A 13745-nucleotide genomic window follows, 5' to 3' on the forward strand; every position below is an offset into this window, starting at 1 on the left:
TCAGGCTTCTACAGCAGGTACTTCCTCGTTCCCAAAAAGGATGGCGGTCTCAGACCCATCCTTGATCTCAGACATCTGAACAGGGCCCTGATAAAGCGCTCATTCAGAATGATCACTTTGAACTGGTTCTTTACCCTGGATCTGAAAGACGCTTATTTTCACATCCAGATAGCCCCCCATCACAGGTGATTCTTGAGATTCGCCTTCGAAGGGGTGGCATTTTAATACATGGTCCTTCCGTTCGGGCTATCTCTGGCTCCTCACACTTTTACGAAGTGCATGGATGCGGCTCTCTCTCTCCTCTGAGAGAGATGGGTGTGTGCATTCTGAACTACCTCAACGACTGGCTCGTGCTGGCCCAGTCGGAGGTGGAGCTAATATCTCACAGATCCATCATCCTCAACCACTTGGAGTGCTTGGGGCTCAGGGTCAATTTTCCAAAGAGCTCGTTATCTCCCAGCCAACGTGTCTCGTTCCTGGGGATAATTTTAGACTCGACCCACATGAGGGCCGTGGTCACTCCAGAGCGAACTCTGGCCATTCAGCAGCTCGCGAAAACCTTTATGTCCGGGGCTTCTCTGCCAATCAGAGCATTTCAGAAGATGCTAGGTCTAATGAGTTCGGCATCTCCGGCTCTGCAGCTTGGCTTGCTTCATATGTGCCCCCTTTGCAGTTCTGGCTGAAACCATGGGTCCCGCCCCAAGCCTGGCAACATGGTTGTTGCTCGCTCAAGGTGAACCAGGCGTTTGTCGCAACCCTGGCCCCTTGGACAAACCCTTGCTGGTTGATCCCCAAGATGGGTTGGGGAGCTCTGTGCGATAGCCGTCCGGCCTTTGGTGCTTGGAACAGCCCGGAAAGCAAGCTACATATCAACCGTCTGGAAATGATGGCAGTATATCGAGCTCTCCAGGCTTCCTTTCCTCTCCTGGTGGGACACCACGTCTTGGTCAGGTCAGACAGCATGACGGTGGTGTCCTTTATAAATCACCAGGGCGGTCTCTCTTCAAAGCCCCTCTTCACTCTAGCAAAAACCATCCTAGAGTGGACAGAGTGCAACCTGCTCTCGTTGAGAGCAGCACATATACAGCACATATACAGTACTGAACACAAGGGGCGGACATGTTGTCCCGGAGCAACCTTCCCTCAGCGGAATGGTCACTCCACCCCCGCACAGTCCAAAAAATTTGGGACGTCTTCGGGAGGGCAGAGGTCGACCTCTTTGCCTCAGAAGACGATCATCACTGCCCAATATATTTCTTGAAAGCCAGGGACGCGCTGGCCCATGACTGGCCCAGCCTCCTCCTTTATGCTTTTCCCCCGATCACGCTGATTCCCCAAGTAATCAGACGAATCAGGGAAAGTGCTCACAAGGTCCTCCTGGTGGCTCCTTTGTGGAGGACCCAACCATGGTTCTTGGAGCTATCTCAGCTATCACCCATGGAGCAATGGCCAATCCCTCTGAAACGGGACCTCCTCTCTCAAGCAAGAGGGACAATATGGCACCCCAGACCCGAGCTGTGGGACCTTAATGTGTGGTTTCTCAACGGGATCCTGCAAGCCTCCCAGAGAATGTCTTAAACACTATCTCTCAAGCTAGAGCTCTGTCTACAAGACACCTCTACTCTCTTAAATGGGCCATCTTTGCCGCCTGGTGTACAACCCGGGCCAAGGACCCATTGACTTGTGACATATCTCAGATATTGTCCTTCCTTCAAGACTTAATGGATAGAGGCCATACTCCCTCTACCCTTAAGGTCTATGTCGCAGCTATAGCAGCCTCTCACGCTCCTATAGCAGGGCAGTCAATAGGGAGAAACAACCTTGTTGTTTGCTTCCTGAAGGGATCCAGGAGGTTGAATCCCCCTCGTCCCCTCACGGTTCCTACCTGGGACCTTTCTGGCCTTAAAGGACCTCCCTTTGAACCAATCCAGACTGCTGACTTACGGCCCCTGTCTCTAAAAACTGCCCTACTGCTAGCTTTAGCATTGGTTAAGCATGTGGGAGATTTACAGGCTCTCTCTGTGAGCCCCTTGTGTCTTGAATTCAGGCCTAACGACTCCAAATTCGTTCTGAAACCGAGACGTGGATATGTCCCGAAAGTCCTATCTACCCCCTTTAGGGTGCAGATGGTCATTCTCTCGCTCTTTCTCCTTCTCAGGATGAACAGGAGTTGAACCTACTCTGTCCTGTCAGGGCCCTGAGGACTTACATTGACCGTTCTGCCTCCTTTCATCAGGTGGAACAGCTTTTTGTCTGCTTCGGTGGCCGCACAAAAGGTCTTCCGATCACGAAGCCCAGGCTTTCCAGATGGATAGTTGACGCTATAGCACTAGCTTACTCCTCCTTAAGCCTTCAATGCCCTTTGGGTGTAAGAGCGCATTCCATGAGAGGTATGGTGTCCTCGTGGGCGTGGTCCATTGCTGACATCTATGCGGCAGCCGACTGGGCCTCACCATCCACATTTGTCAGGTTTTATAATCTAGATGTCCCTGCGCTTCAGACGCAGGTCCTTTTGCATTAGCCTCCCTGCTGTGTCCAGCTTATGGCTTTCCATTACGACCCTGACCATGTCCGGGTGTAACTATGTTCCGTGCCTTCTATATGCACCCTAGGCCCCACTGGTGCCCTAGTTTATGGGCTTGGGAGGATGACTACAGTGTTTCAGTCCCCGTTGTCTGGGCCATCCTGTCTTATGAGTATCTGTCGCGAGCCCTCTTTCAAGTGCTCTGCCCCGATGCTCGGTCGTCCCCCTGCATAGCACGGTGTGATTGTACTGTCCCCATATGCGTCTTGTCTTATTAATATTTAATAATAATTAATAAGAAGAACGACGCAGTACTCGTGTAGCATCGCAAGGGAACATACTCGGTTACTAACGTAACCTCGGTTCCCTTAGATACGGAACGAGTACTGCGTACTTTGCTTCAGTCGAATTAAATCGATTTGCCAAGGTGAGACGGTCACTTATATAGCCCAATACCCCGCCCCTTTTGGCGGGCTCGAGCGGGCTCGCTCACCATTGGCTCGCGTTGTCCACATCCACTAATGTCCGATTCATGACCCAATGATCTAACTCCTTTGAACCGATTCATTTTAATAAAGAGTTAAAACAACTGATCTGGGGTGCGTTTCCCGAAAGCATCGTTAGCAAACTATGGTCCCATTGAACTCTTATTGGTAATGACGGAACTTACGACCATAGTTCGCTTTGGGAAACGCACCCCTGTCCAACACTGAACTCACTGAGACCTGTCTGATTCGGTGTATAACAAATAATTTACTCAGAACACCTCTGAAATCCGAATGTAACTGTGCTTACCCCATTTAACAAAAGTGGTTAGTAAGATTTAGCCTTAATCCACAGTATTTTCTGTTTATTTATATGACAATGTGTAAATGACCTATAAAATCAGTTAGTTTAGACTGGAGTGAGGTGAAACCAGAACAAAGCAAGATGTTGTTAGCTAGGTGCATTCAATTGTATATGGTAGAAAATTAGACTATTAGTCAAAAACTTTTTAGTGCTACTTTTTAATATTGATTATTAATCATTATTGATATGTGTAACCAAATAATTATCAGGTCTAGCAAAGAAGCATCTTTTCTTACAAAGCTATGAAATCACAGATTTTTTTGCAAAGAGGGAAAGAGGATTACAGTGAGAATGGCAGGTAATTTTTCAGTATTGGGCTGACAGATCACGTGGGTAGGGTACTTTTTACTGTTTGTGTCGATGACCATGTCTGTCAGCCACCACCGAAGACCATTTTTGACCCAGGAAAAGCCCTGTTTAGGTAAAGTTACCAACAACTTTTATTTGAACCAGTTTCCCCACGGAGAGCAGGGGTGACGGAGACCCATCAAGTGTTTTTGCACTGGAGTTCATAATATGACTATATGTTAGATAACAGATCAATGTGATGAAACTAAAATACAATCTTCTAAATGAACAACAACCATCAAAATAACGGAAATAGTCTAGAAACTAGTGGTGTCTTATGAAATCAGCCAGTAATATAGAGAACTGAACACTTGTCAAGCAAAAATATGTTTTTCATCTGATGAGCTTAAAGACTTTTATAGAAAGCATTCTCACATTTATTATTACTGTAATGCAGACATGAGCAAATCATAAACACATGAACTAACAATTCAGACGCTTTACAAACTGGTTTGTTTTAAACATTACAAAAATATATTTGCATAGATGTAAATTTGGCACAGCCAATTCTGCAACTTCACCACTAGCGAAAACAGAAAATAATACTTTGACTTCATACAATGAGACATTATCAAAATAAAAGACATAAACACGAACATAAACAGAAACATTTTCAGTTGGCAAAAATGGACTCTCTGAGTCATCAAAAAGTAAAAAGTAAAAGCAGCCTGTTCATAATACATGATGACTGAACACTGATGCAAACAGCAGAATCAGGTGCAGACAGGTTCTTCATTTCATAAATCTGATGCTGTTTTCTGAGAAACAGCAGAATCAGGTGCAGACTGATTCTCCATTTCATAAATCTCTGATACTGTGTTCTGTGATTAAAACAAGACATTGTTATTTGGCAACTACACATCTGAACTCTATATGAAGATGTCAAAGCTTAGACTGCAGATGAGTTTATATCACACATAATTATTGTGTTACCCTGAGTTGACGTCTGTGTCTTTGATCTGAGTTCCTTTGATTGTGTGTAGATCTGTATTAGAAACACAATTACAGTTTTAACATTGATATATACACAGTTGAATGTACTGTTTATACATAAGAGCTGTATTTAAATCTGAACTTACTCAGTTGTAACAATCTTCCCTGTTTGACAGGAGACATTAGTGAGAGAAAGTTTTTTTAAAATGTTAATAATTGATCAAAATCAGAATCTCAGCAAGTAAATCAGACACTGTAAGGTGTAGGTGAATGCTTCTCTCATTTTACCAGCGTTGAACCTCCTTTATTTCAATGTTTGCATCTGTTACAGATCAACATTATAGATATTGCCAAATAAACCAGTGACCACCAGCCCCTTTCACTGCCGAATTAGGCTACACTCTTAAAAATAAAAGTTCTCTATTCGTATTGATGGTTTAGTGAAGAACCTTTTAACATCCATGGAAACTTTCCATGGCACAAAAGATTCTTTAAAGGTGCCCTAGATTGTAAAATTGAATTTACCTTGGCATAGTTGAATAATAAGAGTTCTGTACATGGAAATGACCTCCTTCATATGTAAATCTTGTGCGTGAAAAACACCACAGAAAAACAGGCGAATCTCAACATAACACCGACTGTGACGCAACTGTCGGGATCATTAATATGTACGTCCCCAACTTTTGCATATGCCAGCCCATGTTATAAGCATTACAGAAGCCAGTATTAACGTCTGGAGCTGCACAGCCGAATCATCAGACGTTCTGCAGGTATTGTGAAGCAAGCAAGGACAGTAGCAAAAATGGCAGATGGATTGATCATAACTGTTCATGATGCATGATATCATGATATATTTAGTGATATTTGTAAACTGTTTTTCAAAATGTTTCATTAGCATGTTGCTAATGTACTGTTAAATGTGGTTAAAGTTAACATTTTTTTCTTACTGTATTCACGGAGACCAGAGCCATGTTGTTATTTTCATTTTTAAATGCTTGCAGTCTGTATAATTCATAAACGCTTCTTTATTCTTTATAAATCTCTCCAACAGTGTAGCTTTAGCCCCGTTAATGCAACATAGGCTACTATCAAACTCATTCAGAATCAAATGTAAACATCCATGCCATACTTACGTGATCTGATATGCTGCATCACGAACACTATGTAAAGATCCATTTTGAGAGTTATATTAGCTGTGGGAACTTATTCTATTGTTTATGCAATGTTTATTGGGAGTCGCGAGCTTGGGGGCAGGGAGCACGAGCATTTAAAGGTGTACACACACAGAATCTGCGCATTTTTAATCACACAGCAAAAAAGGCAGTTAAAACATGGTATAATGAAAAATCTATGGGGTATTTTGAGCTGAAACTTCACAGACACATTCTGGGGACATTTTAGACTTATATTACATCTTGTAAAATAGTGATCTAGGGCACCTTTAATAGTGGATCGATCTTCAATTCCCGCACTATATGGAAATTCAACAGAGTTCACGTCAACCAAAGCAACAGAAATGCGCTGCATTTTATTCATCATCAGCTAATTTCAAGATCAAATACCTCAATAGAAGAGAGAGCGGCATCAACACTGTAAAAGGATACACTGTAAGATCATTTAGTCTCACTACTTTTAATGAAGATGATTGTGTGTTGAGCTTCAGGAATCTTTCAGTTTCATTTGCAGCAGTTTACTCCATATCTGTGGCGATGCGTGTTGCAGTAGTGCTGTTACTGTATATCTGGCTACCTTGAGCTGGCATAACGCGCTATCACACATTTATTTTTTATCATTATGGGAGGAGTAAAATTCACAAATATGGCTTTAACAACCAGATGCATTTACACTTGTCCAGTTTCTTCAGGAATGCGTCTCAAACAACCTTCTGAAGTGGTTTGAGTGACCAGATTTAAATCCATCTCAAAAGCATTTCAGAGAGCATTTACACCTGATCTTTTCATGATTGAATAGACATACAATCAGAGAAAATGCATAAAGTGACCAGGTGTAAACAGGACCTAAGAAAAAACATGCTTCTTTTAAGAATTGTTCACTGAACGGTTCTTTGTGAAATAATAATGGTTCTTCCATGGCATCACTGTAAAAAAAAAAACCTTTTTGAAATTTTTTTTTTCAAGAGAATATGATCATCAAGGGTATCTCACATAATTTCACAAACAAATAATTTTGAAATAATGTATTTTGAACAGATTCACTAGGTTTTGACCACTTTTTGTCCAAACTTTCATAAAAACCTCACACACATGGATCATGCTATCATTCTTGAGTTTGAGTCATTATTTATAATGTGAACTGCTGGGACTTTTGACAGTCTGTCAAGTCTGTCTCCTTTAACAACGATTTTACTCTCTTTCCCCCAGTCACTATCCTGTCACTTCTATACTTTACTAAATAATAAAGGGAAAAAATAAAAATAAAAGATACTTACAGAAAGCATGCATTTGTAAACCCAGCCAATACAAGGCAAAAACACATTCGGAGGGGAAGACAATGACTCTCAGATCCTTGAAAACATGCTCACCGTTTCCTAAGAATTAAAATGATAGAATAACATTGAAGAGAAAGCAAAATGCATCACACATTTGAAAGCAAAGTGGCAAAGCATTTTTTAGTAATTGTATAACTGTGTTCATTTTTAACAAGCTATTTGCATAACTAGTTAAAAAATCTTTATAATGTATAAGATAATATTATAGATATTTACTCACGTGTTGTCAGGATTAGTTCTGCTGTCAGCGTAACAGAGTTCAACAAAACAAGACCAACTGCTCCAAACATGTACATGATTTCATGACAGAGATGCACTTTAACAGACACACAAAACAAACACAATCAAATAGTTGCATTAATTAAGCAGATCTCTTTTCTATGCAATAAAATATGTGTATATATACATTATATTGCCAAAAGTATTGGGACACCCCTCCAAATCATTGAATTCAGGTGTTCCAATCACGTCCATGGCCACAGGTGTATAAAATCAAGCACCTAGGCATGCAGACTGCTTCTACAAACATTTGTGAAAGAATGGGTCACTCTCAGGAGCTCAGTGAATTCAAGCGTGGTACCGCGATAGGTTGCCACCTGTGCAATAAGTCCATTCATGAAATTTCCTCACTACTAAATATTCCACGGGCAACTGTTAGTGGTATTATAACAAAGTGGAAGCAATTGAGAACAACAGCAACTCAGCCATGAAGTGGGAGGCCACGTAAAATCACAGAGCGGGGGTCAGCACATGCTGAGGCGCACAGTGCGCAGAAGTCGCCAACTTTTTGCAGAGTCAATAGCTACAGACCTCCAAACTTCGTGTGGCCTTCAGATTAGCTCAAGAACAGTGCATCGAGAGCTTCATGGAATGGGTTTCCATGGCCGAGCAGCTGCATCCAAGCCTTACATCACCAAGTGCAATGCAAAGCGTCGGATGCAGTGGTGTAAAGCACGCCGCCACTGGACTCTAGAGCAGTGGAGACGTGTTCTCTGGAGTGATGAATCACGCTTCTCTGTCTGGCAATCTAATGGACGAGTCTGGGTTTGGCTGTTGTCAGGAGAACGGTACTTGCCTGACTGCATTGTGCCAAGTGTAAAGTTTCGTGGAGGGGGATTACAGTGTGGGGTTGTTTTTCAGGGTTTGGGCTTGGCCCCTTATTTCCAGTGAAAGGAACTCTTAATGCTTCAGCATACCAAGACATTTTGGACAATTTCATGCTCCCAACTTTATGGGAACAGTTTGGGGAGGCCCCTTCCTGTTCCAACATGACTGCACACCAGTGCACAAAGAAAGGTCCATAAAGACATGGATGAGCGAGTTTGGTGTGGAGGAACTTGACTGGCCTGCACAGATTCCTGACCTCAACCCGATAGAACACTTTTGGGATAAATTAGAGTGGAGACTGCGAGCCAGGCCTTCTCGCCAAGTTCATGTGCATGTGAAGGCAAGTGTCCCAAAACTTTTGGCAATATAGTGTGTATATATATATATATAAACATATATATATATATATATATATATATATATATATATATATATATATATATATAAATAAATATATATATATATATATATATATATATGATTATTTTTTTTTTTTCCTAGTGTGTGCAAGACACTACTGTTCATTTATGTAAGTGAGGATAGCAAAATAAAGTAAACTGTGACATATTATACCCAAAAATTCATTATACAGTGAACTACCAGTAAAAATTTATAAAAATTTGGAACCAAAAATTATTTAGACACTTTGACCTGACCATGTTTTGCTTAAGTGTTATTTGACATAATTAAGATTATTTTTTTCTGACACAGTTTAACTCTGAGATCTTGTTATATTTTATTACCATTTTTTAACTATAGTGAATAAACTGTAATAATGAATGAAATGTTAAGGGTGTCTGAATAAATTTTGGTTTGACTGCATTGACATATATTAGGATTAAGCAGTAGGTAATTACATGCATTTGATCCTCGTTGGCTCGTCTCAGTCTGTTGTCGTCGTCTCTGGACTCTTGAACGTCCTGCCACTGTGTTAAAACAAAACTGAAATCTGATTCAAAAGTCTAATGGTTGAGCATGTATAGATTTATTCTGGGATCATACCTATTCTAGTAATAAAATGCAGTGACAACAGCATATTTCTTTATTGACTAAATTACTGAATGACCTACAAAAAAAAATCATGGGCAGGCTGATAGGTCCTTTAACTCAACCTGCTCGTAATCACATCATTATCTATAGGACACAGATGATTGGTTCCTGCTGTATTAGTAGCCAATGAGCTCACATGCTCAATCTTCAAATACTTGAGTAGAATTTGCCTTAGCAGTGCAGCGCGCTTCAGAAACCCTCCACCTTCCCCAGCTCCACCTGTATAGATCTGCTACAGGTAATTCATGTACGCTATTGTACAGCAGCAGCATGTCTTACTTGCTCACAGCAGCGTTTCGTGTATGTATTGGCAGTAGCAAGTCCCGTACTTGCTCTGCAGCAGCAGCAGCAATAAAAGCAGCAGCAGCATAGCAGATCTATTCTGCCAAGACCAACCATATCAACATTGTCATACCCATTACCATGCCAAACACTCCGAGAGCTGTCATGACAGAACTATAGAATAAATCAAGGTGGCCTAGTAAAGGGAGACAATATTATACCCAGTGCTGAGCAGTAACTGATTATGCAGTCTGAATTATGTATTCAGATTCCAAAAATTAAAGACTTGTAAATAAATTTAATAAAAAAAAAAAGAAGAAAAGAAGAAAATTACATAATATTCACACAATGGCTGAATTGATTCTCCCTAATTATTCTATTTTTCTCCTTTAAATTGTTTTTTTCTAAAACGTCTCGGTTACGTATGTAACCCTCGTTCCCTGAAGGAGGGAACGGAGACGTACGTCAGTAGTGACCGACGAATTGGGATATCGCTAGAGAGCCCTATCAGCTTCGAGTGAACTACAACAGGCCAATGGAGTTGGCGTGCGATATTTGCATAATGCGCACCGCCCCCGCCAGGTGGTATAAATAGGGGAGCAGATGCAATCGCACTCTGTTTTTCGCTGAGGAGACAATCTAGTCCGCACTACAGCGAGGGTACAGCAACTGTGGCGACGGGACGTACGTCTCCGTTCCCTCCTTCAGGGAACGAGGGTTACATACGTAACCGAGACGTTCCCTTTCAGTCGGTCACATTCGACGTACGTCAGTAGTGACCGACGAATTGGGATCCCAAATAAAGCGCCACAGTATGAACCCCTTCCAGTGCCCAGCGCAAGCTCTAGCCACCCAGCGCACCAGTGGGACGGGGAAGGGGGCGAGCTTACGCCGAGAGAGTCTACTGCTGTTCCGATATACCCACTAAGTAAACTAGACTACACTGGGGAAGCGAACCCGTAGGGGACGCTGCGGAGACCACTACCCACCCGTAGGGGAGGAATTTACGTGGAGAGTACACATATGGACTGGCCGTGGGCAGTACGCATATGGAGTCCCTGGGATGGCTCCACCTGGGTAGGGGGAGACTCATCTGACAGGTGACAGCAGAGCTGGCTCTGCTAAGGGAAAGACACGGGCTCACCGTGGGGAGTTGACCGTGGACAAATACACACATGGGACCACTCACGTGGAGGGGTCATGACATGTGGAACCCAGCCAAACGTCAACGTCGGAGACGGAGGTTTGGCCTGTCATCAGACACTCCGCAATGTCCGAGCCGAAGGGGGAGGCGGAGGAACTCGACAGGGTTCACCAAGCGGGGAACTCGACTGGAGTAAAAAGGATGCACGTATCCGGCCCAGGGGGCGGGAGTGGCATTGCAAGCCAACACTAGAACAGGCTCTTCGCGTCTACCGGCTGGTGGAAGCGAGTACACGGGAAGATACCGGTTCTACACGAAGGCTATAGAATCTAGCGAACGTGTTAGGTGTCGCCCAGCCCGCAGCTCTACAGATATCTGTCAGCGAGGCGCTGTGCGCCAGCGCCCAGGAAGAGGCCACTCCTCTGGTGGAGTGGGCTCTCAACCTCAGCGGGCAAGGCACGCCCTGGGACTCATACGCCAGGGCGATGGCGTCCACTATCCAGTGGGCCATCCTCTGCTTGGAGACAGCCTTTCCCTTCTGCTGGCCTCCGTAACAGACAAAGAGCTGATCTGAGGTCCTGAAGCTTTGCGTTCTGTCCACGTACAGGCGCAGAGCGCGGACGGGACAGAGCAAAGCTAGGGCTGGGTCTGCCTCCTCCGAAGGCAGCGCTTGCAGGTTCACTACCTGATCTCGAAAGGGAGTGGTAGGAACCTTGGGCACATATCCAGGCCGGGGTCTCAGGATAACGTGAGAGTCACCGGGCCCGAATTCCAGGCACGATTCGTCAACCGAAAATGCGTGCAGGTCCCCTACCCTCTTGAGCGAGGCCAATGCAACCAGGAGGACGGTCTTTAGGGACAGTACTTTTAACTCGACTGATTGCAAAGGCTCGAAGGGACAACCCCGGAGAGATGTAAGAACCAGGGTCAAATCCCAAGAGGGTACAGAGGGGGGCCGGGGAGGATTCAGTCTCCTCGCCCCCCTCAAGAACCTGACGATCAGATCGTGCTTCCCTAGCGATTTACCATCAACTGCATAGTGATGTGCGGCGACAGCGGCAACATACACCTTGAGGGTGGAGGGAGACAGCCTTCGCTCCAGGCCCTCTTGCAGAAAGGAAAGCACGGTTCTGACCGAACATGATCGGGGGTCCTCTCGCTCTGGTTGAGAGGAACACCATTCGACGAATAGGTTCCACTTCAGCGCATAGAGGTTCCTCGTAGAAGGAGCTCTAGCGGAAGTGATGGTGTCTGCGACTGCTTGCGGGAGATCACTCAGAACCTCCGCGTCCCGTCCAGGGACCACACATGGAGTTTCCACAGGTCGGGACGCGGGTGCCAGAGGGTGCCCCGTCTCTGAGTCAGGAGGTCCTTCTTCAGAGGAATGGGCCAGGGAGGTGCTGTCGCGAGGAGCGTGAGGTCCAAGAACCAGGTCCGAGTGGGCCAGTATGGAGCCACTAACAAGACCTGCTCCTCGTCCTCCCTGACTTTGCACAGGAGCTGTGCGAGAAGGCTCACTGGGGGAAACGCATATTTGCGTAGGCCCCGGGGCCAGCTGATTGCCAGGGCATCCATGCCGAGCGTGCCGCCGGTCAGGGAATAGAACAACTGGCAGTGGGCAGTCTCCGGGGAGGCGAACAGATCTATCTGTGCCTCGCCGAAGCGCTGCCAGATCAGCTGGACCACCTGGGGATGGAGCCGCCATTCGCCCGGAAGCGGAGGCTGCCGTGAGAGCTCGTCGGCTGCACGGTTGAACACGCCTGGGACGTGAATGGCACGAAGCGACCTCAGATGCTTCTGACTCCATAGCAAGAGATGGCGGGCGAGTTGCGACATACGGCGGGAGCGTAGACCACCCTGATGGTTGATGTACGCAACGGCCGCAGTGCTGTCCGAGCGGACCAGTACGTGCTTGTCTGTCAACAGCTCCTGGAAGCGGCCCAGTGCAAGACGTACTGCTAGCAACTCGAGGCAATTGATATGCCAATGCAGCTGGGGCCCCGTCCACAGACCTGAGGCTGCATGCCCGTTGTACGTGGCTCCCCACCCCGTGGAGGAGGCATCTGTGTGGACCACAGCATGCCTGGACACTTGTTCGAGGGGGACTCCCGCCCGCAGGAACGAAGGGTCCGACCACTTGGTGAGGGTGTGACGGCAGTTCGGTGTCACGGGGACACGGAACGTACCGCGCTGCCACGCCCATCTCGGGACCCGGCCGCGGAGCCAGTGTTGAAGCGGCCTCATATGAAGCAATCCGAGCGGCGCGGCTGCGGATGCCATATGCCCCAGGAGCCTCTGAAAGAGTTTCAGTGGGGCCGCTGTCCTGTGCTTGAGCGTACTCAGGCAGGTCAACACTGACAGGCAGGTCAACTGGTCCCCAGCGCATCGGGGCGGGGCGCTGGGGACCAGCGCGGGCCGCCCCGAGGTACCAATCATCGAGCCGAGAAGGTTCGGGACACGGTGGAGGGTTCCAGACGAGCCCGACCTTCTCGGCAGCCCGGGAAAGCATAGCCGTCAACTCAGGATCAGGCTCGGACAACGCTACGGTCCCGGAGGGAGGTAACGCAGCCGAGTCCTCATCTTCCGAGGACTCTTGCTCACCTTCCGATGCCGTGATCGACATGCAGTCATCCGCCGGTGCTCCGAAAGAAACGGCTGGTCGCTCCGTAGAGGGACCAGCACGCTCAGTCGGCAACACCACCGGTTGCAGTGAGGTAGAGGGGACAAGGGCCCGCGGATCCTCAGATCACCCTGCCTATACGCCGGCGCACCGTCACCCCGGCCGAAGCCAGAGAAAACGGCGGCACGGGGCATAGGGGAGGGGCCCCCCGCTCCCTGAGAACCAAGGAACGAGAGTCTCGATCTCAACACTGCAATAGTCATGTTCCCACAGTGAGAACATGAACTATCCACAAAAGCTGCTTCAGCGTGCTGAATGCCCAGGCACGTGATGCAGCGATTGTGGCCGTCAGCGGGGACCAATGAATGACCGCATCCAG

The 13745-nt window shown here is 46.2% G+C and overlaps 1 protein-coding gene across 2 annotated transcripts in view; it reads right to left on the minus strand.

Moving 5' to 3' along the window:
• Positions 1 to 3789: 3789 nt before the first annotated feature.
• The window catches only part of LOC127509450 (uncharacterized), a 62936-nt gene continuing 52980 nt past the window's right edge, over positions 3790 to 13745 (minus strand). For both annotated transcript variants that reach the window (XM_051888184.1, XM_051888185.1), the window contains exons 17-22: positions 9128 to 9196; positions 7384 to 7479; positions 7104 to 7202; positions 4801 to 4819; positions 4655 to 4706; positions 3790 to 4542 (exon numbers count right to left, since the gene is read on the minus strand). In XM_051888184.1, the coding sequence (XP_051744144.1) occupies positions 4459 to 4542; positions 4655 to 4706; positions 4801 to 4819; positions 7104 to 7202; positions 7384 to 7479; positions 9128 to 9196 (419 nt within the window). In that variant the 3' untranslated portion in view covers positions 3790 to 4458. The remainder of the gene's footprint in view (positions 4543 to 4654; positions 4707 to 4800; positions 4820 to 7103; positions 7203 to 7383; positions 7480 to 9127; positions 9197 to 13745) is intronic.

The sequence above is a fragment of the Ctenopharyngodon idella genome, chromosome 3 (genome assembly GCF_019924925.1).
Source record: "Ctenopharyngodon idella isolate HZGC_01 chromosome 3, HZGC01, whole genome shotgun sequence".
In the NCBI taxonomy this organism is placed as follows: Eukaryota; Metazoa; Chordata; class Actinopteri; order Cypriniformes; family Xenocyprididae; genus Ctenopharyngodon; species Ctenopharyngodon idella.